Source organism: Coenobita brevimanus, chromosome 23 (assembly GCF_032717465.1).
Source record: "Coenobita brevimanus isolate Jiangsu-jjx chromosome 23, ASM3271746v2, whole genome shotgun sequence".
Classification (NCBI taxonomy): Eukaryota; Metazoa; Arthropoda; class Malacostraca; order Decapoda; family Coenobitidae; genus Coenobita; species Coenobita brevimanus.
Window position 1 is genome coordinate 55940905 of NC_136976.1, and position 26187 is coordinate 55967091.

At 42.0% G+C, this 26187-nt stretch overlaps 1 protein-coding gene across 1 annotated transcript in view; it reads right to left on the reverse strand.

Annotated features, from left to right (window-relative positions):
* The window catches only part of LOC145392717 (4'-phosphopantetheine phosphatase), a 274959-nt gene that overhangs the window by 243719 nt on the left and 5053 nt on the right, over window positions 1-26187 (reverse strand). Inside the window, exons 2-3 of the mRNA XM_080267017.1 lie at window positions 19977-20062; window positions 16311-16519 (exon numbers count right to left, since the gene is read on the reverse strand). Of these exons, the coding sequence (XP_080123143.1) occupies window positions 16311-16519; window positions 19977-20062 (295 nt within the window). The remainder of the gene's footprint in view (window positions 1-16310; window positions 16520-19976; window positions 20063-26187) is intronic.

Genomic DNA, 26187 nt, shown 5'->3' on the forward strand with positions numbered 1-26187 from the left:
ATTTACGTAAATGATATGGTAGATGGAGTGAACAGTTATGCGAGTCTGTTTGCTGATGATGTAAAGATCTTGAGGAAGGTAGAGGTTGAGGAGGATTGTAAAATACTGCAGGAGGATTTGGATAGGATACACAATTGGAGCCGGACGTGGGAAATGAAATTTAATGTAAAGAAATGTAAAATATTGGAAATGGGTAAAAGTACCAGGAGACCATCACTGAATTATTTTTGGGTAATGAATTAATCACAAAAAGGAGAGAAGAGAAAGATTTGGGAGTGCTGGTCCAAGATAGTTTGTCACCAGAAAAGCACATTAACAAGATAGTTGGAGAGACTTATAAGCTCTTGACTAACATAAGAGTAGCATTTCATTATATGGATGAGGAAATGATGAAAAAATTGATAGTGGCCATGATCCGCCCCAGGTTAGAATATGCAGCGGTAGTGTGGTCCCCACACAAAAAGAAAGATATAAACAAGATTGAGAGAATACAAAGAACAGCAACCAAGATGGTCCCCAGTCTGACAGACCTGTCATAAAGAGAGAGGCTGGAAAAACTGGATTTGCCTTCGTTAGAGGAAAGGAGAAAGAGGGGAGACATGATTGCGGTGTTCAGGACCATGGTGGGAGTAGATAAAATTGACAAAGAAGATCTGTTTGTATGGGATAAGAGAGCAACAAGAGGACATGGAATGAAATTGAAAAAGTCAAGCTGCTTGAAGGATATCAAGAAATATAGCTTTCCTTACAGAAGTATAGACTTATGGAATAGCCTGGACAAAGAGATCGTCCAGTCTAAAAACTTAAACGAGTTTAAAGTTAAATTTGACTTATTGAGAAACAGCGACGGAAACCCACGAGCATAGTACATTCCGTGTATATCACAATTAGGTATATTCTTAAATATTTGGAACGACTTAGACAAAGAGGTGGTGCATGAGAAAAACATTCTTGTGTGTAAAGGCAGACTTGATAAATGTGGATATGGAGACAGGACAACACGAGCATTGCTCAATTCCTGTATACTACAAATAGGTAAATACAAATAGGTAAACACACACACAATCACGCTCATACGCATCATGCAGCAAGCCACATCAGTCTCTGGGTGACCAGCATATTGAGAGGAGCAATAAATAGAGCAGTTATTTAGAAAGAATGCCATTTAGACCTAGCTGAATGCAACTATGTACGACTGTATAGTCAAATGACATTCTACATTTAAAGATCTTTGTCGATATGTGCTACAACGTCTGGGTAATTACCAAACAGTATGGGGTTCAGCTTTAACGAACTATTGGCTTTAACACCAAGTGTTCAGTACCAAATAGTTCATTACATCAAGTGTGTACTGTACTTCACTACTCCATCCTTCCATTTCATCCTCAGTATCCCCCTCCCTCTCCTCCCTTCCACCTCACTCACATACACTCTTCTCGCTAGTCTTGCTATCCTTCCTCTCCACATGGCCAAAGCACCTCAATGTATTTCTCCTAACAATTTCTATCACATCCACATCTACACCACAACATTTTCACTTCTTCATTTGCCAGTCTGTCTCTCCATGTAACTCCACATGCTCCTCTCAAATAACTCACATCCACTGCTCTCACTCTTGTCTTGTGTCCTTCCAACAAGGCCCAAGCTTTGCTTCCATACGTTACAGTTGATATCACAATACTATCAGGCTGCAACTTTTTTACTTCCACGCTCACTTCCCTATTTCTTATCACTGTTTTCAAAGAACCAGCACACTTTCCTCTCTGCTGTACCCTTTCAAGCACTTCATCCCCCGAACTTCCATCCTTACTCATTACACTACCCAAGTACTTAAATGCACTCACACTTTCCATTTTCTCATCATCCAACCTCACAGTACATTCAGTGACTTTATTTCTCTCGAAGACCACAGCATTACTCTTCAATGCATTCACTTTAAATTCTATTTCTTACACACTCTCCCAAACTCATTTACCAAGCCCTGCAGTTCCTTTTTTTCTTCATTTAACAATACAGTATACAGTAGTATCATCCGCAAACAACAGAACAGGACATTTCCAAATGCTGCCCACTCTCATTAGGGCTGCACAAACATCAACTGCCCTACCTCTCTTTTATAACTCCATCCATATACAAACTGAACAACAGAGTTATGATACATCCCTGTTTCAATCCAACATTCAGATAGAAAAATTCACTCAGTTCACCATCCACATGCACTACAGCCTCAATGCCCTCGTACATACTCTTCATGGCATTCAACAACTTCCCATTAACTATATATATATTCTTAATATTCCCCACATTCCTTGTCTATCCAATCTGTCATATGCTTTTGCCAAATCCATGAAGGTCACATAGAACTTCCTTCTCTTCCCTAAAAAAAATTTTTTCACTAAAAACAATGTGATGGATATCCAGTGGCGGATTAAGGGTGTCTTGGGCCCAGGGCGGTGAGGCAATCATGGGCCCCCCTGACAGGCGACACACACACACACACACACACACACACACACACACACACACACACACACACACGTCTTATCAAATAGTATCATGACAAAGTAAACTGATATTACAATCAAATAACAATCAAATAACAAATGAAAATGATAAAATACAACATTCCCAAACATGAAAAAAAAAAAAAAAAAAAAACGGGTGAGCGACTGGTAAATATATAATTTCATATACAGGCACATCTCCTGTAGCTTAATGCATTATGCTACAGTATAAATAAAAATGCGATACTTAGGCTTGGTCTATCTGCAGCCTAGCCCTCTCCTACTCCTATAGTATGTCGTTTAGGTACGCACTTGAGTTTTGAGATTATTATCCTGGTCATACATTGCCATTAATGAATTTAGAAATAGGAATTCAGGAAATAAAGTGAACAAATGTGAGTAAAAGAAGTTGAACTAACCTCAAAAGGGTACAATTATATATATAAAAATGTCCAACTGCCGCCAACAAACTTGCATGGGACGCCAGCTGATCCAAAGTGTTTTGCTCATGTCGATGTGAGTAAGTGACTAATCAAACTGTATAATTATTAACACTAAGGAAAAGTTAATTATTTAATTAAACTCTTACTTGTAATTCTTGCCTGAATTAATAGGATTCATAAAAATCCTTAAACAAATGAAATAGTATAACGTTTAACTGTACATTTTGATAACAGAAAACTGAAATCGGGAATTTCAGGAGTAACACAGTTGAATATCTGGTAGTGGTAACGACCTCATACTCACATTTACGTGATTTAACTATACCAAAAGATTATATGGAGTAAATTTTTCTTATTATTTATTCAAGAACTCATTTGCTAAATTACATTCTAAAAATAACATTAAAAAGAAAATAGCAAATTAGAAAAATTACTGGCATTCTGTATGGTGGAAAAATAAAAAATCAGAAATACGACTGGCAGTCTGGCAGATTGTATGGGCCCCTTTTGGGCCTGGGCCCATGGCGGCCGCCCCTAACGCCCCCCCGTTAATCCGCCACTGTGGATACCTAATCAACACAACCTCTTCCCTTCCTAAAACCTCCCTGTTCTTCTCCAACTAATTCCTCTGTTATTTCCCTAACTCTGTCAATATGTATCCAACCATATATTTTCACTATTACACAAAGAAGACAAATGCCCCTATGATAACCACACACTTCTTTTTCCCCTTTTCCTTTCTACAGGGGAATAATTATACCTGACTTCCCATCTGCTGGGACTCTACCTTCCCCCCAGGCCAGTCTGCACATCTTCCATGTCCATTCTACTACTATCTCTCCCCCATGATTCAGCATTTCACCACACACTTCATCAATTCCTGGGGCATTCCCCATTTTGACTTTCCTCATTGCTTCCACTACCTCCATCCTACTGATCTTTTCCTCCTTTCTCATCGCCCTCCTTCTTCCAGCCATTCCCCATCTACTCATTCTTGTGTTACTTTCATTCTCTATGTTTAATAATTCCTGAAAGTGTTCTCTCCATCTGCTCACTTTTTCTCCCATCTCCACTGGCAACCTGTCATTTTTATCTTTTACTCCCCTACTACCCTCTTTAATACCTTCTCTAACTCTTTTTACCTCCTTCCAGAACATTTTCTTAAATTCTCTCTTCTTTACACACAAATTCCTTCCAAACTCCTCATCCACTCTCTTCATCTCTCTCACTAATCTTTTCACCTCTGTCTTCTGCTCAACACATAACTCTATTCCATCTCTCACCTTCCTCCATGCCTCTGCTTCCCATCCACTCACTATAATCTTTCTCACTTCTTTATTCCACCATGCTGTTGCATCCCATTTCGTCTTCTCTTCACCCCAAAACCACCTTCCATGTTGGACAGATTTCTTCTGTGAATACCTTGCACACACCTCCCACCTCCCCCATCTACTCCAAATCATATTTACCCAATCACTCCTCCACATCTCTCTTATATTCTTCCTTTTCTTTTTCATCAAAAGGAAAAATAATCTAGCTATCTATCTATAGCCCGACACCCTAATCCCGCAAAGGGTGGCCGCAGACAAAACGCCTCCAAGTCGCTCTGTCACCCACCATTTGACTACCCTCTCCCCAACTCACCCCCCCCTCCCTCATATACCTCTCAACTCCATCCCTCCACCTCATCCTCGGTCTACCTCTCCCTCTCCCTCCCTCCACCTCACCTACATACATAATAATAATACATACATTCATCATTTAATCCTGTGTTGCCCCATGAGGAGCACAGGAGCCCGGGGCTAGACAATTCAGTCCTGACATTTAAGATGAGAGTGACCAGCCTCACTCATCCCTGAGTGGTATTATGTGGGCAACAAACCCCAACCACCCCTTAGATATAAACCGACACAGGCTCAATCCAGTTGGAGTGCCTTAATTACCCACTAAACCACCAGGCATCATAGTTTGGTTATATGGTTACCACCCAGCACAGGACATGGTTTCCTGGTGTACGGAAAACTTGGCTTGTCATTCAGTGTTGAGTCACTTGTAGACGGAAGGAAGTGGAATGAAAGAATGAAAGAAAGACATAAGAGGGAGGAGAGAGGAAAGGGCAGCCACCCAAGAGAAGCACTACTTCGAATGAGTGGATGGCGAGCACCCCCACCTACCAATAATAGCCTCCACAAACCCACAACATCCACCACACTACATGGTAGCACATCCACAAACACCAAGGGACATCAAAACAACACCCAGCACATGCTATCATACACAAATACTGTCATCTCTCCCCCCTCACCCACCTCAGACCAGCTTCCAGAAGCATAATCTGTACTGAGATCACTCGCCGCTCCATTCAATCACTTAAAGACAACACACAGCTATGCTGACATTATATAGGCACCAGTATATATCTCACGACACAATGTACAGGATGCAATGTCTGCTGGAGATATACACAGCTTCTCATGAGGAATGTCAATCCACATAATGTCTATCCACAATCTTGTTGCCCCAGACCATCAAGAATCCTTAATATATGATGTATCACAAACATTCTCTTAGTCCAGACAACCAAGAATTTCATGACGTATTCAAACACATGGAGTAACCAGCCCTAGCTGGTTAGTCCACGTGAATGGATATCTACCAGACACCACATGACACCAAACATCCTCTCCAAGCTGTATATAATGTTGGAGAGAATCCCTTCAGATCAGAATGGGTTGGAGAGAAGGCCCAGTGGAGACTCTCCCGTCATGCCACGTTATGCTGTAAATCACTATTCGATATAACTGTACTGTACGAGGGGCGTTCAAAAAGTTCTGGCAACAGGGTAATAAAAGCAATATTAATAGAGATACACATTTATTGAAGTTCACACTCCTTCAACAAACTCTCCTCTAAGGTTTACACACTTCTGGAGCCGTGTCATCCACTTAAGAAAGCACTCCGAGTACTCAGAAACAGATATACCCTTCTAAATTCATCCTCCTGTCAAGGTCCTGTTCCCTTCGAAAATTGATTCCAGCAAGTTTTTCTGACAACTTAGAGAATAGCCAAAAGTCACAGGGTGCCGACCTGACCTGGCAACGTGTGGCTTTTGGCTATTCCCTAAGTTGTCAGAAAACTTGCTGGAATCAATTTTCGAAGAGAACAGGACATTGCCAGGAGGGTAATTCAGAACAGAAGAGTACACCTGTTTCTGAGTACTCGGAGTGCTTTGTTAAGTGGATGACACAGCTCCAGAAGTGTGTAAACCTTAGAGGAGAGTATGTTGATGGAGTGTGAACTTCAATAAATGTGTATCTCTATTAATTTTGTTTTTATTACCCTGTTGCCAAAACTTTCTGAACGCCCCTCGTACAATAAACTCTGTAACCAAAGAGTGCTCTAACTCACCTCGCTGATACACAAAAAGGGGAAAGTGAGAAAGAAAGAGAGAGAGAAAGGGACATACCTATTCACTCTAGTTGACGACACACCGTGTAATAAGCAGCGACAAGTTCGACCCATACTATGTCTCCCAACTTTATACTGGCAGTGCTCCGAAAACCTACAACTGACCTCCCTATCTCCCTACAAGTACCTACGACCACACTATCGAGAGCTGCATGCATGGCCTCCTGATATCCACCCTTCTGAATCTTATCTCCCTCGTGAGGACAAGGTCCACCTGGCCAGGCTGAGATGTGGGCATCATCCAGCCCTCTTAAGTTATCAAAAAAGGCTGGATGACTCCGTCACTGATGCCTGTTCGGGATGCAACCCAGTACCCCATACTATTAAGCACATTATGGAAGACTGCATTGCATACAATCATTTATGCCAACAACACAACATACACTCCTTGAGAGCTCTGTGGGAAAGCCCAGTCTTGGCCATGGCCTTCCTTAGGGACTCAGGGCTGTTCAGCCAGACTGCCAAGGGAACAACTACTACTACTACTACCAATAATAATAATAATAATAATAATATAATAATAATTAATAATAATAATAATAATAATAAACTGGTCATTTGTTTCTCAAAAGCATCAGTACTTTCTAGGGAAGTCATTATTGCTTGAAACACTTGCAACTTTAAACTTACAAAAACTGTGACATCCGTCATAGATAACATGAACTTCATCTATAGAAGTGGCAGGCAACTAAATCCTGTAATCATCAATCACAGCACCACTCTCGAGGTCATAACTTATCAAAAACTGAAAGGCTTTGAGCAGCTCCTTCAAAGACTCAATGGAAGTCAACTGTCTAATGGGTAAAGGAAAACTGTCTATCTATCTATCTATTGCTGGAAGCCTTAATCCCATAAGAGGTGGCCACAATTAAGTCTCCTCAATGTTGCCCTGTCCAACGTCATTTCACTGCCCTGCTCCCAGCTCACACATCCCCTCTCTAATATACCTCTCCATTCCATCCCTCCATATCATCCTCAGCCTCCCCCTCCCTCTCCCCCCTTCCAACTCACTTGCATACATTCTCCTCATTAGTCTCTCTATCTCCATCCTCTCCACATGGCCAAACCACCTCAATGTATTTCTCTTTATGCTTCCTATCACATCTACATCTACACCACAATGCTCCTTCACTTCTTCATTTGTCAGTCTATCTCTCTGCTTAACTCCACATGCTCCTCTCAAATAGCTCATTTCCACTGCTCTCACTCTTAACCTGTGTCCTTCCAACAAGGTCTACGCTTCACTTAACCCTCTCGCACACGCTGAGTTTCGGCAAGTTTTCCGGCGTACGATTTTTTCTGCGAGGCCGCACGGCTCAGCTGCTCGCGCGCAGCAAAGAACAGGTATTCTCACCTTATTTTCCCCACTCAAACATCAATATACTGCCATGAAACCTATATCACCTTATTCATTGATGTTTGTTCTAGTTGAGAAGCACCACCAAAAAAAACAGGAAAACATGAATAAAACAACATTAGGCCGCCCTGAATAAACATTTTGCTACGTCAATTTCACTTCCCAACATCACCATTTGAATGCTTTCCATCATACAGGAAAATGTTATTAGAAGTTTTGACAGAGAATTTCATCTGCTTTCTAAATATACAAATGCAGTTCTGATACGATTTATACTTCTCGAGAAAATAGCCAAAAACCGAAAGCCATTTTCGGAAAAAATTCATGGAGCTTTTATTATGTACTTTTCTCGCACACCTTATGTTTTTCATTCATTCATTCATTCACTGCCAGACGCCATGTATCCCAGACGGGGTGGCCAATGGCTTAGAGTTAATTGTTTTACAGGGAGGGGCACTAATCCTCCACCAACCCCACTTGTGCAGAATTTAACGAACTTTCAAATGAGCACATTTGGTTTCGGTACACCTTAGAGTTTTCTAGTACAGTATATAGTCAAAAACGACTGGGAACTCAAGTCCGTGCATCACTTAAATGATGCGCGCACAGCATATGATATACTCCCACCTACGTAACAACGAATTCTTATCATAGATATTACACTGTTATGTCTTGCACATACGTAGAATTTACTGCTCTTTATCATGGTTCTTACTGGAAATCAATACGTCCAATAGTTTTCGAGTAATTGGCCGACCAAGTGAGATTATTCCTCCGAGCGCTTTAGACTTTTACCTCAAGCGATGAAAAAAACATAGTCTCTTCCCCTCCCTTTTCCTACAAAAAAATGCTCCCAAAGGCTTATATTCTGGTAATGAACATACATAGAATTCACTGCTCTTTATCATGGTTCTTACAGGAAATTGATACGTCCAGTAGTTTTTGAGTAAATGGCCGACCAAGTGAGATTATTCCTCCAAGTGCTTTCGACTTTTACCTCAAGCGAGGAAAAAAACAGAGTCTGTTCCCCCGCCTTTTCCTACAAAAAAATGTTCCCAAAGGCTTATATTCTGGTAATGAACATACGTAGAATTTACTGATCTTTATCATGGTTCTCACGGGAAATTGATACGTCCAATAGTTTTGCAGTAATTGGACGGCAAACGCAGAATACTCCTCCTCACCCGTACGCGAGATAAAAAACATTCTTTCCCTGCCTCACCCACACCTACATATTTTTGCTCGTTACATTTTATTATTTTCTTTTTTTAATCAAAGTATACACGTAAAATATAAATATAATAAGGTTTTTGATAGTGCTCTCAGACACTCAACATGACCACTAGTCTTTTTGCTAGGTACTGATACTGAAGCTGAACTTTCTTCCATCTCATATGTGTGTATGTAAAAAACATTACTTATTGGTGTAAAAAATACTGAACTATAGAAATAGGTCAATATATAAATCAACAAAATATGGATACCTCACTTCCTCCAGAGGTGTTGAGATGCTGGCAGTAGCTTGAAAATGAGGAGTTATGTAGTGTGTGTGTGTGTATTTACCTATTTGTAGTATATAGGAATTGAGCAATGCTCGTGTTGTCCTGTCTCCATATCCACATTTATCAAGTCTACCTTTACACACATGAATGTTTTTCTCCTGCACCACCTTTTCGTCTAAGTCGTTCCAAATACTCATGTATTTACCTAATATACCTAATTGTGATATACACGAAATGTGCTATGCTCGTGGGTTTCTGTCGCTGTTTCTCAGTAAGTCAAATTTAGCTTTAAGCTCGTTTAAGTTTTAGACTGGATGATCTCTTTGTCCAGGCTATTCCATAAGTCTATACTTCTGTAAGGAAAGCTATATTTCTTGATATCCTTCTAGCAGCTTGACTTTTTCAATTTCATTCCATGTCCTCTTGTTGCTCTCTTATCCCATAAAAACAGATCTTCTTTGTCAATTTTATCTACTCCCAATATGGTCCTGAACACTGCAATCATGTCTCCCCTCTTTCTCCTTTCCTCTAAGGAAGGCAAATCCAGCTTTTCCAGCCTCTCTCTTTATGACAGGTCTGCCAGACTGGGGACCATCTTGGTTGCTGTTCTTTGTATTCTCTCAATCTTGTGTGTGTGTGTGCGGGGGGGGGGGGGGTGCGTGTCCGTGTGTGTGTGTGTGTGTGTGTGTGTGTGTCTGTGGCTGTGGCGTATTTTCTTCTCGCCTTGTGATACATTTGCCTAAAACACATGCACACAATAGATTTCTCCACAAACATTCGCTGCACAACAAACGTATGTATATGTGGCCGTGGCATATTTCTTGTCTCTGACACTTGCACCGTTTTAGCTAAGTCAGTCAATGCATGAAATATTTCTATGTGAACACTCGCTGCACTATTTTATACGTATATTTGACACTAAATCATTGGCAATATAAAACACTATCACATGATTCCATTCCAACCTCCTCTGTTATTCCTGACACTATGGCTTCTTTCTACCAAACCACATGCAACGTGATTCGCGTGACTGTGCCTGAGAGGGTTAAATACATTAGGGTTGGTATCACCATACTGTCATGCAGCAATGTTTTTACTTGCATGTGCACTTCCCTGTTTATCACTGTATCACTGCTTCAAAGAACCAGCAACTTTTCTTCCATGTTATACACTGTCAAGCACTTGACCCTTTAAACTTCCATCCTTATTCATCACACTACCCATGTCCTTAAACACACTGACAGTGTCCATTTCCTCCACATCCAGTCTCACTGTATATTCAGTGGTTTCATTTCTCTTGAAGACCATGACTATACTCTCCCCTACATTCACCTTTAGCTTCCATTTCTTACACACTCTCCCAAACTCATCCACCAACCTTGAAGTTCCCCTTTGTCTTCACTTAACAATACAGTATCATCTGCAAACAACAGTACAGAGAGTTCCCAAACACTGCCCTCACTCATTAGGGACATTCCAACATCCACTCCCCTACCTTGTACCTCTTTTATAACCCCATCCATATACAGACTGAACAACCATGGGGATATGACAAATCCCTGTTTCAATCCAACATTCAAATTGAAAAATCCACACAGTTCACCATTCACATGCACTGCAGCCTTTGTCCCCTCATACATACTCTTCATGGCATTCAGTAACTTTCCATTTGCTCCACATATTCTTAATTCTTTCCATATTCCTTGTCTATCCACCCTGTCATATGCTTTCTCCAAATCCATGAAGGCACCATACTACTTCTTTCCTTCTCTAGAAACTTTTCTACTAAAGATCTAAGAATGAATACCTGATCTACACAACCTCTTCCTCTCTTAAAGCCTCCCTGTTCCTTTCCAACTAATTCCTGTTTTTTTTCCTAACTCTGTCAATAACTATCCTACCATATACTTTTCCTTTTACACCCAGAAGACGAATGCCCTTATGATTACCACACACTTCTTTTTCACCGTTTCCTTTGTACAGGGGAATAATTAAACCTGACTTCCAATCCTCCGGGACTTAACCTTCCTCCCAGACCAATCTGCACATCTTCCATATAAGTTCTACTACTATCTCTCCTTTATGCTTCAGCATTTCACCACACTCAATCAATTCCTGGGGGTTTCCCCATTTTAAGTTTCTTCATTACTTACACTACCTGCATCATACTGATTTCTTCCTCTCTTCTCACCTCCCTCCTTCTCCCAGCCAGTCCCCAGCCACTTATACGCACATTACTTTCAAGCTCTATGTTCAACAATTCCTTAAAGTGTTGTCTCCATCTCCTCGCTTTTTCTCCCTGCTCCACTAGCAATCCATCATTATTATCTCTCACTCCCCAGCTAACTCTCTTTACCTCTTTCCAGATAATTTTCTTACATTCCCTCCACTTTACACTCAAATTCCTACCAAATTCCTCATCAACTCACTTCTTACTCTCTCTTACTAATCTTTTCACCTTTCTCTTCCTCTCCACATATAATTCTCTCTTCCATCTCTAAACTTCCTCCATCTCCCTGTTTCTCATCCACTCACTATATGCATTCTTCTTTTGTACCACAGCCGGTCTCACCTCTTCATTCCACCATGCAATCATAAGGATCATCTTCACTTGAAAACATCATACCTGGGTGTACCACCAGAAGTTTTAATAAACTGACAAGATAACTGTACCTCAGCTTGCCAAACATAAGAACCCTGAAAGTCATACAACAGAGTTTCAATTCTATCTTAGCTTTTACTCGGATTCAGTGTAGCTTAATTAGAAACGATGCCATGGGGGTTCTTGAAGGTACACCACAGGTAAGCCCTGCTGCCCTATCCAACAAAATCTGAACCTTCTTCAGTAGATTACAGTATTTGGAATTCCAATCTGATATGCATAACAAAATTCTGTATCAACCAATGTTCAGAGGCAACATCTATTCAGAAACTGTCTCACCCAGTAAAGATTTCTGATGTGCAGGTTACAGCTTCTCTCATCATCATCATCATCCAATCCAGTGTTGCCCAATGAGGAGTGTAGAAGCCCGGGGCTAGGCAAGTTGGTCCTCACATTTAAGATGAGAGTGATCAGCCTCACTCGTCTGAGTGGTATTATATGATCAGTAAACCCCAACCACCTCTTGGATACAAACTTACACAGGCTCAATAACAACCTGAATAATATGTTCTTGTAATTTAGTTTCTACTTAAAACATACAGCAATCCCTCAATTATCCAGACATCTATTATTCAAAAAATCCATTATCCAGACGCTGTGGTCTGGCTATTCAAAACCACTATGCATACATTTTTCCATTTTATCCAGACAAAATGCTTGTGTCCAAGTGGAATTATGGCCAAGCCAACATTTTCGCCCAACAGGGCTGTTTCCCCCCCCCCCCATGTCACTGCAGGATATGGCCCAGCAGTGGTGACAGCTTGTCTGTGGTTCATGGGTCTGCTTGACCATGGTCCTGTGGTTTATAGGCCTGTTTGACCAGATAGAGCAGTGTCAAACACCAAGAATAGTTTTGTATGATGTACTGTAGTGGTCTTTTAAAATGGCTTTCAAGGTTAGGGTATGTACGAAGGGGGGCCAGGGGAGAAGACCATTATCCAGACGGATCCTTTATCCAAACATGCCTTTGGCTATACTACGTCGGATAATCAAGGGGTCAAACAAAACACACTGGATGAAGCTGTGACTTAACAATGTCAAGAGTCAAAGTATTATCAGTACCACCAGCCCTTCTGTTTCCACAGATAATGACGACCTCAATTTTGCCATCATTCACCTTAAGTCTCTTCCTTGCCATCCAAATCTTAACCCATAAACTGTGGCAGACTGGAAATCCAAAGTGCACTGCATAAAAGAGATAGAGAAAGAGAGGGAAAAAAAGGGGGAGGTTCTCAAATTTATATTCTCCTATTGTCAACTGACTGAGGATGTGATAAGGTACATTATATGTACTGCAATTCAATTTTCAGGTTGATATATTTCACAGTTCACCTGCTACAGTATTCTGAAGATTGGTAATTTCAAACTGTTGACAAAATATGCATCTACTATACTATAACAGTGTGTGTGTGTGTGTGTGTGTGTGTGTGTGTGTGTGTGTGTGTGTGTGTGTGTGTGTGTGTGTGTGTGTGTGTGTATTTACCTAATTGTGATATACAGGAAATGAGCTACGCTCATGGGATCCCATCTCCTTGTCAACAAGGCAAATTTTATTTTAAACTTATTTAAGTTTTTGGACTAGATGATCTCGTTGCCCAGGCTATTCTACAGGTCAATGCATCTGTATGGAAAACTGTGTTTCTTGATATCATTCAAGCAACTTGTCTTTTTCAATTTCTTTCCATGTCCTCTTGTTGCTTCCCCATCCCATACAAACAGATCTTCTCGGTCAAGTTTGTCTACTCTCATCATGGCCCTGAACACTGCAATCACGTCACCCCTCTCTATTCTTTCTTCTAAGGAAGGCAGATCCAGCTTTTCTAGTCTTTTCTTGTATGACAAGTCTGCCAGGGTGGAGACCATCATGGTTGCTGCTCTATGTATACTCTCAATTTTGATTATATCTTTCTTTTTATGTGGGAGTCACATCATTGCCGCATATTCTAACCTGGGGGTGATCATGGCCACTAACAATTTTTTCATTACCTCCTCATCCATATATTGAAATCCCAGTCTTATGTATGTCAAGAGCTCATATGTCTCTCTGACAATCTTGTTAATATGCTTTTTGGATGACAAATTATCCTGAACCAACAATCCAAGGTCCTTCTCTTTTCTCGCTTTTGTGATTGATTCCTTTCCAACCGGGTAATTCAGTGATGGCCTCTTAGTTCTTTTACCCATTTACAATATTTTGCATTTTTTTTGCTCTGAATTTCATTTCCTATACCCAGCTCCAATTGTAAATCCTGTCCATATCTTCCAATAAAATTTATTGGAGAAAATGCAATGGACAGCTTCACGTAAAATTTGGTAAAATTTATTGAATAAATTTTACTGAATTTTACTTCAGTTTAAATCAATAAATTTCTATATTTCTTATGTTGATCGAAGAACACGAAAGGCACAACATCATGTAAATGTAATTTACTGGAAAATTCTGACTGGCAACTATGACACTGCTTCATGAGTGAGCCCTTTTGACCACTGATTTTGCACTTTTAATAATTTTTTTATTTTCTTATTTATGAAATGGACAGAGAGGGATTGTGGAAAGTTTTGCACATGTACAGTGTAGATGGTAAGCTGCTAGGTGTGGTCAAGAGTTTTTATGATGGTAGTGAGGCATGTGTAAGGGTTAATGGGCATCCAAATGAATGGTTCATGATCGGAGTGGGCGTGCGACAAGGTTGTGTGACGTTCCCATGGTTGTTCAATATAAATATGGATGGGGTGATGAGAGAAGTAAAAACACGATTAATGGAGAGAGGGATGGCGTTGGTAATGAATGGTGATGGATGGAATGTCTCAAATTTGTTGTATGCTGATGATCCAGTACTGCTTGCATATACCGGACAAGAACTTGGTAGGCTAGTGCAGAGTTTTGCTGATGTCTGTGAGTGTCGTGCCTTGAGAGTAAATGTAGAAAAGGGTAAAGTGATGGTTACTGAGAGAGAAGGTGACTTCCAGTGCACTGTTACAGTGAATGGAGAGACACTGGAATTCATGAGAGGGTTCAAGTATTTGGGTACAGTGATAGAAAAAAAGAGAAAAATGTGCAGAAGTTGAATGTAGGGTGACACAAGAAAGAAAGGTAGCTGGTGCAATGAAGGCCTTGATAAGAAAGAGAGGCTTCAGTGTCGCAGCTGCACGAGGCTTACATAAAGGAGTGTTAGTGCCAACTTTAACATATGGATGTGAGACTATGGTGTGGCATGAAAATGAAGTCAGGAGTATGAGTAGTGGGGATGGGACTGTTGAGGAATATATGTGGAGTACAGAGAGTGGATACCATGTGAAATAATGTGATTCGTGAAAGATGTGGAGTGAGGAAATTGGTGGACACCAGAATCGAAGAGAGTGTACTGAGATGGTATGGTCATGTGGAGAGAATGGATAACAATAGAGTGGTGAAAATGGTATACCTGAGCAAATCTGAAGGAGGGAGGAAGTGAGGTAGGCCAAGGAGAAGGTGGAGAGATGTGGTGGATGAATGTGTGAGGAAGAGAGGTTTGGAAGTCGGTGAGGCTAGGGACCTGACAAGAGATCCAGCTGGCTAGATGAATGTTGTGAGGAGAAGTGCATAAGCAGGGATATGGCACCCCTTTTTAACAAGGCAGAGTCCGGACTGACTCAATCAGATACATTTCTGTGAAGCTACAGAACGTGATGAATGTTTGTGGCATATCCGACAGAGCCAGGATTCCAGAAGCTTGAATGATGAGTGAATGGAAGCGTGGTCCATTGGACTGGGTGAATTTGGGCTGTCTGGACATTGCTACTCCTCACCCTGCCCTAGGATGGGAAAGGAGGTCCAGAATATGATTTTTTTTTTTTTCAAACCACCCTGCGACCCTCAGGTGCATCCTTCTGAACCTTATTTGGGTCACGACCATGGGTTTGGGAACCACTGCTGTATGGGGTGGCCAAAAACAAATCACCTCCATGTTGCTCTATCCCCCGCCACTTCACTGCCCTCCCCCCCAGCTCACACACCCCTCTCTCATAAAACTCTCCACTCCATCCCTCCATCTCATCCTCGACCTCCCCCTCCCTCTCTCCCCCTCTCCACGGATACACTCTCCTCATTAGTCTCTCGCTCTCCTTCCTCTCCACATGGCCAAACCACCTCAACATATTGATCCTAAAGCTTTCTATCACATCCACATTCACACCACAATGCTCCTTCACTTCCTCATTTGTCAATCGGTTTCTCCATTAACTCCACATGTTCCTCTCAAATAACTCATTTCCAAAGTGAATACAGCAATATGAAAATGTTCCATGGCCAAAATAAGTTCACAAATGCTGCAACCGAACTAAAGCTTAAACATTCAATTACTGTATCAGGAAGAGCAAAAGCCTTATACTCACATGAGTCCTAATTTCTGATGAATCAACTCAGCATACTTGTAAGCACCACCACCAGTTGCCTTTATACTCTTTCCAACCATTGACTCTCTGCTCTGGATCAGATGATTTCGAATGAAGTCCAGCCAGTGCTCAATATACTTGGTCTCAAACTTTACAAAGTGTAGTCGTTCTGTCTCAGAGCTCTCGTATTGATATTCCTCACCATCCACCTGAACAAAAAAGTAGCATTAGCAACACAATACAATAATGAGAAAAAATATACCAACAAACTTATGGGGAGGCGGTGGCTGAATCGGTAGAGAGGCGGCCTGCAGTCCTGATGGACCCAGGTTCGAATCCCGGCTGGGGCTGGGAACAGTTCAAGGATTTGAATGTCATAAAAGCAGACTTTCCTGATCTACCACATGATCCGCCGACATGTCATAAAAGTACCACCGCTAATACCAATACACCAGTCCTGTATGAGACAGCCCTAGAATGTATTCAACATGGACGGTGGGTGTTAGCGCCGAAGTGGTGACATATGGAGGTGTAGGAGGACTACTGGGCCTTGGGATAGGCTACTGCCCCCGAGATATAGGCCCTGAAGCCTTCGCTCAGAGTTGGACACATAAAAAAATAATAATAATAAAATAAAAAAATAAAATAAATCATTTAACATTTGCAGCTGAAAATCATGAAGTCTTTCCAAAATAAGTTATACCTTTGGACTACAGTTGCCTAACCTCAGGTCCTTGTTCTTCAATGAGGGCAGTCCAGTATGGAATTGTCTATTATCATTATGTTTTTCTATGTAATAATAAAGCCACAATAGGTACTACTTAAATGGCAAAAGTTAACCTGTCAATAGCAAGTTAAACTATGGAATGTAACACAGAGGAATGCATGTTACATTCAGGATGTAAGGTCAAGTTTTTAACTTGGTCCACTGGTGCATTTTCTACTTTACTTGTACATGTTACTTCAAAATAATTATATGAACTGAAGGAAAGATTGCCTGTAGTACGGGATCTCTTTGAAGACGGGAACGTGATGTGTGTGTGTGTGTGTGTGTGTGTGTGTGTGTGTGTGTGTGTGTGTGTGTGTGTGTGTGTGTGTGTGTGTGTGTGTGTGTGTGTGTGTGTGTGTGTGTGTGTGTGTGTGTGTGTGTGTGTGTGTGTGTGTGTGTGTGTGTCTCTCTCTCTCTCTCTCTCTCTCTCTCTTTTTTTCAAAATTTTTCTTGCCATGTCCTAACAATTTTCTTCAACTTAGAACAGACTTTCTTTACTGAAGGGGCTAGACAGAGCATTAATAAACCCCTTCAGTACTAGACGTATAAGTGGCTGGGGAATGGCTGGGAGAAGGAGGGACGTGAGAAGACAGGAAGAAATCAGTAGGACAGAAGTTGTGGAAGCAATGAAGAAAGTTAAATTGGGGAAAGCCACAGGAATTGATGGAGTGTGTGGTGAAATGCTGAAGCATGGGGAGAGAGAGCAGTAGAATGTATGTGGAAGATTGGCCTGGGAGGAAGCTAGAGTCCCGGAGGATTGGAAGTCAGGTATAATTATTCCCTTGTACAAAGGAAAAGGGGAAAAAGAAGTGTGTGGTAATCATAGGGGCATTTGTCTTTTTAGTATAATAGGAAAAGTGTATGGTAGGATACTTATTGACAGAGTTAGAGAAAGAACAGAGAAATTAGTTGGAGAAGAACAGGGAGGCTTTAGGAAGGGAAGAGGTTGTGTAGATCAGATATTCATTCTTAGATCTTTAGTGGAAAAGTTTCTAAAGAAGGGAAAGAAGTTGTATGCAGCTTTCATGGATTTGGAGAAAGCATATGACAGGGTGGATAGACAAGGATTGTGGAAAGTGTTAAGAATATATGGAGTAGATAGGAAGTTGTTGAATGCTGTGAAGAGTATGTACGATGGTGCGAAGGCTGCAGTGCGTGTGGATGGTGAACTAAGTGAATTTTTCTCTTTGAAAGTTGGGTTGAAACAGGGATGTGTCATGTCTCCATGGTTGTTCAATCTGTACATGGATGGGGCAATAAAAGAGGTACAAGGTAGAGTAGTGGATGTTGGAGTGCCCTGGTGAGAGAGGGTAGTGTTTGGAAACTCCCTGTGCTGTTGTTTGCAGATGATACTGTGTTGTTGAGTGAAGACGAAGGAGAGCTGCAAGGCTTGGTGGATGAGTTTGGGAGAGTGTGAAAGAAACAGAATCTAAAGGTGAATATAGGGAAGAGTAAAGTGATGGTCTTTGAAAGAGGTGAAGTCAGTGAATGTACAGCGAGGTTGGATGGTGAGGAATTGGAAAATGTGAGTTCGTTTAAGTACTAAGGTAGTGTGATGAGTGAGGATGGAGGTTTGGAGGGTGAAGTGCTTGAAAGGGTACAGCAAGGAAGAAAGGTTGCTGGTTCCCTGAAAGCAGTGATAAGAAGCAGGGAAGTGAGCATGGAAGTGAAAAAGTTACTACAAGACAGTACTGTGATACCAACTCTAACGTATGGAAGTGAAGCTTGGACGTTGCTGGAAGGACACAAGTCAAGAGTGAGAGCAGTGGAAATGAGTTATTTAAGAGGAGCCTGTGGAGTCACATGGAGAGACAGGCTGACAAATGAGAATATAAAGGAGCATTGTGGTGTGGATGTGGATGTGATAGGAAGCACTAGGAGGAATACACTGAGGTGGTTTGGCCATGTGGAGAGGATGGACGGTGGAAGACTGACGAAGAGAGTGTATGTGAGTGAGGTGGAGGGGGGAAGAGAGAAGGGGAGGCCGAGGATGAGGTGGAGGGATGGGGTTGAGAGGTATATGAGAGAGGGGGGGGTGAGTTGGGAGCAGGGCAGTGAAATGGTGGGGGACAGGGCGACGTGGAGGCGATTTGTTTGTGGCCACCCCGAACGGGATTGTGGCCTCTGGCAATAAATAGATAGACTGAACGTTTTAACTAAATCCATCACACTTATTTCACTGCCAAATCCTGGAAATTCGGGTCCCTTAATGGTTACACTGTTGGCCATGTTTGATGGTTGGGTACAATACTAACAGCTGTTATCAAGATTTCTAAGAACATTCAGGTATACACAAATATTTACTGACGATGGCTCTTTACATTTTGGACAGACAATATTACCAGACAATACTTTAAACTTTAGAGAATACTACAGGAGACAGGACAAACATAAATCCTGAAAACTACTTAAGGTTTGCAGAGGTGGCCGAGACACATCTGATTGTTCCTGGTCGGTCGGTCAGTCGGTCGGTCCGTCGGTCCATCAGTCCGTCCGTCAGTGTGTGTGTGTGTGTGTGTGTGTGTGTGTGTGTGTGTGTGTGTGTGTGTGTGTGTGTGTGTGTGTGTGTAGCAGTAAGACAGGAAATTTGAAGTTCTCCCACAGGCTATGGAGGTAGCCTGGGCTGCAGCTTTTCTGTCTGTAGGCTACTGATCATTATGATTTTATTTCATGTATTGTATGAGCTGCCTGAGTTGAGGTTTATGAATCTTATCTAGGAATTATAAGATTCTCTTGTGTGTTACCGGGATAGCATGAATATTTTTTGTGGTATCCTGAATGTAACTCATCCAAATTTTCATTACGGTATTTGTATGCAACATGTTCCACATCTTGTGCAAAATCATTGGGCAAAACTTATATTACTCTTCGCTGAATAAAAAATACAGTCTACTCACACATGTTCCACTGTCTTTTTCTGCATTATACAGAACCTTCCTATGTGACACTGTTGAGTAGTAAGCAATCTTTGTCAGAGATCCACCTGAAAGATCATAAAAAGAGTTAATCAGATGCACCAGTAACAGGACTACAGGGCTATAATCTGACAAATTCTCTCTCTCACACACAGCCAGAGGAGGATGTGAAGGGTTAGTTACAACTTGCCAAACAACTGAAATGTATGGTCACCTCCAAAGACTAGGGCCCTACACCTACCTTTTTCGTTTATTACCTCTTTTTATTCTTACTCAACCTCCTCTCTCTTTGTATGACTTCTCCACAAAATCTTTGTTTCAAAAAGGGGTGAATTTATTGGTAGAACGTCCTTACAAGGGGTCATCCAATGGGTAACATGTTCATCATGTCACTCCTGTGCTGTGGATGCGTCACATTTACTTCACTCCTGACAACCAACCGACGCACTCAAGATTTTCTTGACATAGGAAAGGTCACATAATTTTTCTAACCTGAGGGGGGTAGTGTCAACCACAGGTTCATCCTGCCTCCCCTCTCATTTCCCCTCAAGGAAAGTTAGATTTCTTTAAGCTTTCACAAAGGAAGTGCTAAATGTTTTATCCTGAACCTCCACCCAAGGTCATTCTCAGCCTGTGAGCATAAGAGCTTCCAGTGTACTGAATCTAGCAACAGGTCACGTGACTGCAACTACACAAATGACCTCTGCCAAAGCTGCTATTTAATACTGACAAAGTGTCCGTTATTAACTGATTCACTAAGGCAGTCGGGCTGCCCCAGTGGTGATTCCAGGGTGACTGTATTAATCTTTCCCAGAGCTTGTAAGTGCTATGTGGCAGAAATGAGTGCCATGGAATTAGGCCTAGTAGTGCAGTGCAGTGATAATTATGAAGGTGTATTACATGTTAGGTGATCGTTTGAAATTCCACTGTGTTTCCTCTCACACTCAACTAATTTTGTGGTGTGAGGAGTTGATGAATAAGAATCTCACTACAGTACTTTGTGCATCTCATAAACAAGTTGTGTTTTCATTACCCCAAATAAACTTCCACCCATACTGTTAGTTTTCTAATTCTGCAGGATAATTAAGTTTAAGCCATCCATCCATCATCCAATCCTACCTTGCCCCATGAAGAGCTTAACAGCCCGGGGCTAGGCATGTTGGTCCTGACATTTACAATAAGAGTGACCAGCCTCATTCATCCCTGAGTGGCATTATGCAAGCAATAACCCCAACCACCCCTTGGATATAAACCTACACAGGCTCAGTCCAATTGGAGAGCCTCAATTACCCACTAAACCACCATGTGCCATAATGTGGTCATATGTTTACCACCCAGTGTAGTAAATGGTTTCCTGGTGTACAGAAAACCATTTGGCTTTTAATGAATTAGTTAATGAAACAAATCAATTAATAACTGGTACTATAACTCTCTGGAGGTGGTTTCATCGTATACAGGGTAAGATGCATCTTAGTCATGCCTGAGCTATCTATCCTAATTCGGAATAAAAAAAAAAAACTATTCATGACAACCAGCACTGCACATTACTGTAAACTGGAATGAATTTTGATGCCTGTTACACTTTTCTTTTTTACTTGCTTGATTTGTAGTCAAATGCAAATATTATGTACTCTATGGAGGGTTGGTCCAATAAGGTATCAAACAATAACTACCAAAACAATTGGTGCCCTTTACTGTTATTTCCAACAATTTTTATATGTATGTTTGAAATCATTATGAGCCTCAGGTGAAATCAGGCACCCCTGTGGAGAGTTCATATGGTTGGGAACAGCTCTTTGATCATCCTCTAGTCTTTCTAAACATTCTTGGGGCAAATCTGGACAATTCTGGAGCTATTTATTTATTAAAAAAAAAAAAAAAAAAAGTAAAAGTAAACCAGGTGAATTCAGTAGCTTCTTAAAATATATATATATTTTTAAAATTACCAGTACTGCTCTTGTGTTATGGTCTAAGGCAGACATTCATTACCCTATAGGTAGCTTGCCCAGGGAGCTATCAGGCCATAACTACCAAACCATCCCTCTCCCGGTAACAACCAAGCGAGAAGTACTGGACCATTTGTGTAACTATTCATTTCCGTAACATTTGTCACGTTTCATCTAATTTTCTCTCAGCTTAACACCACCTCTCCTCCTGTAAGTCCTAAAGCTCAAAAGACAGCTAAAGCTGTCATGAAAAAGGTGACTGGGGTAGCTTGGATGAAAGCTAAAGTTACTTCGAGTTTCCTGTCACCATTTGGGTTCTCATCCATTTTCTACGATGAACTGTGAGTTTGAGTCATGTAAGCTTCTCACTGTTGCGTGGCTGCCCTGGTCAGTTTCCTGCTCACCACACTAGTGAAAACAGGCATGAATTCAGGTTCTACATCATCCGATTCCCTACACGCCACTAGTGGCCACCCAACCCCTGCAATCTCCACCTCGGCCAAGCCTCCCACACACCCACAAGTGGGTGGAGTGATAGTGCTCTTGGGAGGACACTAGAGATGAGAATGTCTTCATTATCAAGTAGTAAAACTACCTCTGAGAGCAGGAGCTATCATGTGGAAAGTAACGCGCTCTGGCAGCCCTCCCTTGCCTCCTACTATAACTCCATGCCACTGTTTGAATGCAACTCAGAGGACCCCACAGTGGTGGCTGATATTCCCACACTGTACAGTGATAACCCCTACTCTTCCGACATCTCAGGAGACTTGTCTGAGGCACTGGACTCTGATGGAGAGGCTCAGGCAGCTAGAAGTCATGTGCGGAAGAAACACCACATTTTGGCCACCTGGCCACCTACATGTTAGCCAAGAAGAGACTCCATGCCACCACCACCACCACCCACATCACCCCAGCCTGGACCTTCGAGGGTGATGTCTCCACAGCCCAGCTCTTCACATGTGCCCTTATGACCACAGATGCAACCTTGTGCGCAGCTGCAAGAGGCAGCATCGCCTCCTAGCACTCCCCAGGCATTGCTGAATGGTGACTCAGCACCCTCTAGTTCAACTTATTCTCCCTCCCCTCCCCGCTATGAAAGTGGGCATGCAAACAGTCGTGCTGGGCAGTCAAGAGGCTGGAACGTACAAGGTGCATATGCTCATCATCCTAGTTCCAACAGCACAGACCAGATGTGCGGACAATGGAACCCTTTGTGTGGGAGGAGGGGGAAGGCTTTGATCCCTCACTGGCTGCCTTAGATGATTTGCAGGTAGTCGTCCAGGCAGATTTCCCAAGGACAGCAACCTCATGCATTCTGGATATTTTCATGGCATTTTTTTCAGTGTTCATGAGTGAATACCTGGTGTACAAGATCAACTTTCATCAGAAAATCTCCCTACGCTGGCTTGACCTCCACTCCCGTGATCACTCGAACATAAAGTAGTGGAACCCTGTGGATGTGGGTGGATTATACATGTGGCTAGCTCTATCAATGTTTATGGCACACATAAAAAGGCATGCCATCCCGGATCTACTGGATTGTGGACAATCTCAAAGTTACACCTGCCTTTGGAAAGTTCATGGTGTGGGGCAGGCACCTAGCCATTCTGCAGATCCTGCATTTTCCTGCACCCAATGACAGGTTGTAGAAAATTCACCTGATTTTGACCATGATCAAGGGCTCTTTCACCAAGTTGTTCTGACCTTTTCAGAAAGTGGTGATGCATGAGTTACTTGTGTTGTTCCAGGGAGGACTGGCATTTATCCTGTACTGGTACATAGCCCAAACATCATCATTTTGGCATCAAATCCTTTGTCATTTGTGACTGCAAGGCTGGATATATGCTAGACTTTTTTGTGTACTCCACACCAGACGTGGATATTCCTAGCAACGACGTGCGTGGATTCTCAGGTGCCACTGAGAAAGTGTTAATGGACGAGTACTTTGGGGAAAACATTTTCTGTTCACAAATCGCTACTACACATCCCTGGCACAGATAAAGTTTCTCTTTGAGCATGGGACAGAAACCTGCAGCACTGTAAATAGGAGGAACTACCCTGCCTTCCCCACCAAGGACAAGAAAGGGGATTTACTCAACAGGAAAGATGGTAACATGTTAGCCATCCACTGGCATGACAAGTGGAAGGTTAACATGCTTACCACTGCTCACAAGGGTGAGATGCAGGCCACTGGGACACAGGACCACAGGACCAAGAAACCTGTGACCAAGCCTGATGCCATTCAAGATTACATCAACATCAGGGTCATGAATAAGTCAGATATGTGGATTTGCACCATCAACTGTCTCCGGAGGGCTGAAAGTGGAACAAGGGGACATTCCGATGCCTTCTTGACATCACTGTGCTGAATGCATTCATATTGTTCCGGCAGGTTGCTGGCACTGGTCTTTCTTTACGTGAGTTTGAGAAAGAAGTTATGCATGAGCTATAGGCAGAGTTTGGACGTGTTCAGCCAGCAGCACCAAGAAGACATAGTGCTGCTGCTCTGTTCGACAGGGTCACCCAAGCAGACTACCTCTCTCCTCACAGCATGGTGAACCTGGGATACACACCTGCAGGGAAAAACTGTACAGACATTGCCATGTCTGTCTCAACAATCAGCAATGGCAGCAAGGTCACAAGGAGATGCACTACCAGTGCAGTGAGTGCAAAGTGCCACGTGCAATGAGTGCTTCTTCAATTACCACACTGAGGTGAGATACCAGACACTAGTGTCTGGTAAAGTGTAAACAGTGCACATTTGAGATTACTAAATAAGGATTTCGAACATAAGGAAAAGTATGGACATATAAAAATGTTCTTAGGTTACAGTGAAATGAAATTGGAATACAAGAGCAAACTAGTGTTATCGTATTAAAGTGCAGTATGAGTGCAAATTACTATGGATGTGATAGTAAACCAGAAAATATTTTGTGCAGTTCCTCTAGTACAATGAGAACTTAGTCAAGTAAGTGATTTTACTGCATCAGAATTTAGAATACAAGGTAAAATACAGACATAAGGAAACTATCTCAAGATACAGTGAAAAGTAAACTTGCAATACAAGTGCCAGTAAGTGTTGCAGAAATACTGTGCAATATACATGCCAACTGGGTTTGCTGTGACAGTACACTAGAAAATACTTTGTGCAGTTCCTCAAGAGTAGTAAGAACTTTGACAAGTGCCTTAGAGAATAAGAAATGTACAGGCATCTGTCTATCTGTCTATCTATCTATAGCCAGACATCCCAATCCTGTAAGATGTGGCTGTTTGTCTTTGAGTTAGTTTTTTATGGGGAGGGGCACTAACCCTCTGCCAACCCACTTAGTGACACACAGGGAACACGTATGGGTTGGTTGTATTGTTACCATCCAGTGCTGTACATGGTTTCCTGGCTTACAAGAAACCATTTGGCTTGTCATTCACTGTAATGCCCCCTGAAAAGAAAGATTAGTACAAAAAAGTGTCACAAAAGAGGGGAGAAATAGGAAGAGAAGAGGGCAGACACAGAAAAAGACTGATTAAGTTGAATGAAGAAACAGGGAGCACCACATCAAAGCGAGTGGATGATGGTCGCCACCACCTACAGGTGTCACGACAGAAAACTAACACAGGGAAAACTCAAAGCGATCTTACGCAACACAGAGAACGTACTCACAGAGAAAGTGAAAGTACAGCAATCCTTTGTAGCAAGTAATGCGTAATACAACTTGGAATACCTTTTCCCTCTCTCATTCCATACACCACACTGCACAGTGTCACTCTGGAAAGCCCCCCCCTCCACCTAAAAAAAATGGGTGACTAACTGAGCTAGATGCATGTACAAGGGGTGTTAATTCATACACGTGGCAGTGGCTGGGAAAGTGGAGAGGAGTGTCAAGGTCAAGTGCGGCAAGCGGGAGTGTTGTGAGTGAGTCAAAGTGGTGAATCCCTGCCTGGCCCAAGCAGGCACACAGGCTGTGTGCTGCAGCCAAGGACTCAGGCACTCCTCAGAACATAGCCTTCTGTAGCACCAAAAATTGCCTCCATTCATCACCTTTCTCCTCAGTGGCTCTATCTACAGAACTGGGGACACTTGCAATGGAGGGATGAAGGAGTGATGAGTATCCTGATTTTTAACTGAACGTTAAATGCGTTATTGTTACAGAGCTATTACTGCTTGAAAACAGCCCACTCTTGAAGGGGAGAGGAGAGTGCTGAGTAAATGTCGGGCTCATTAAAAAAAAAAAAAAAAAAAAAAAAAACTC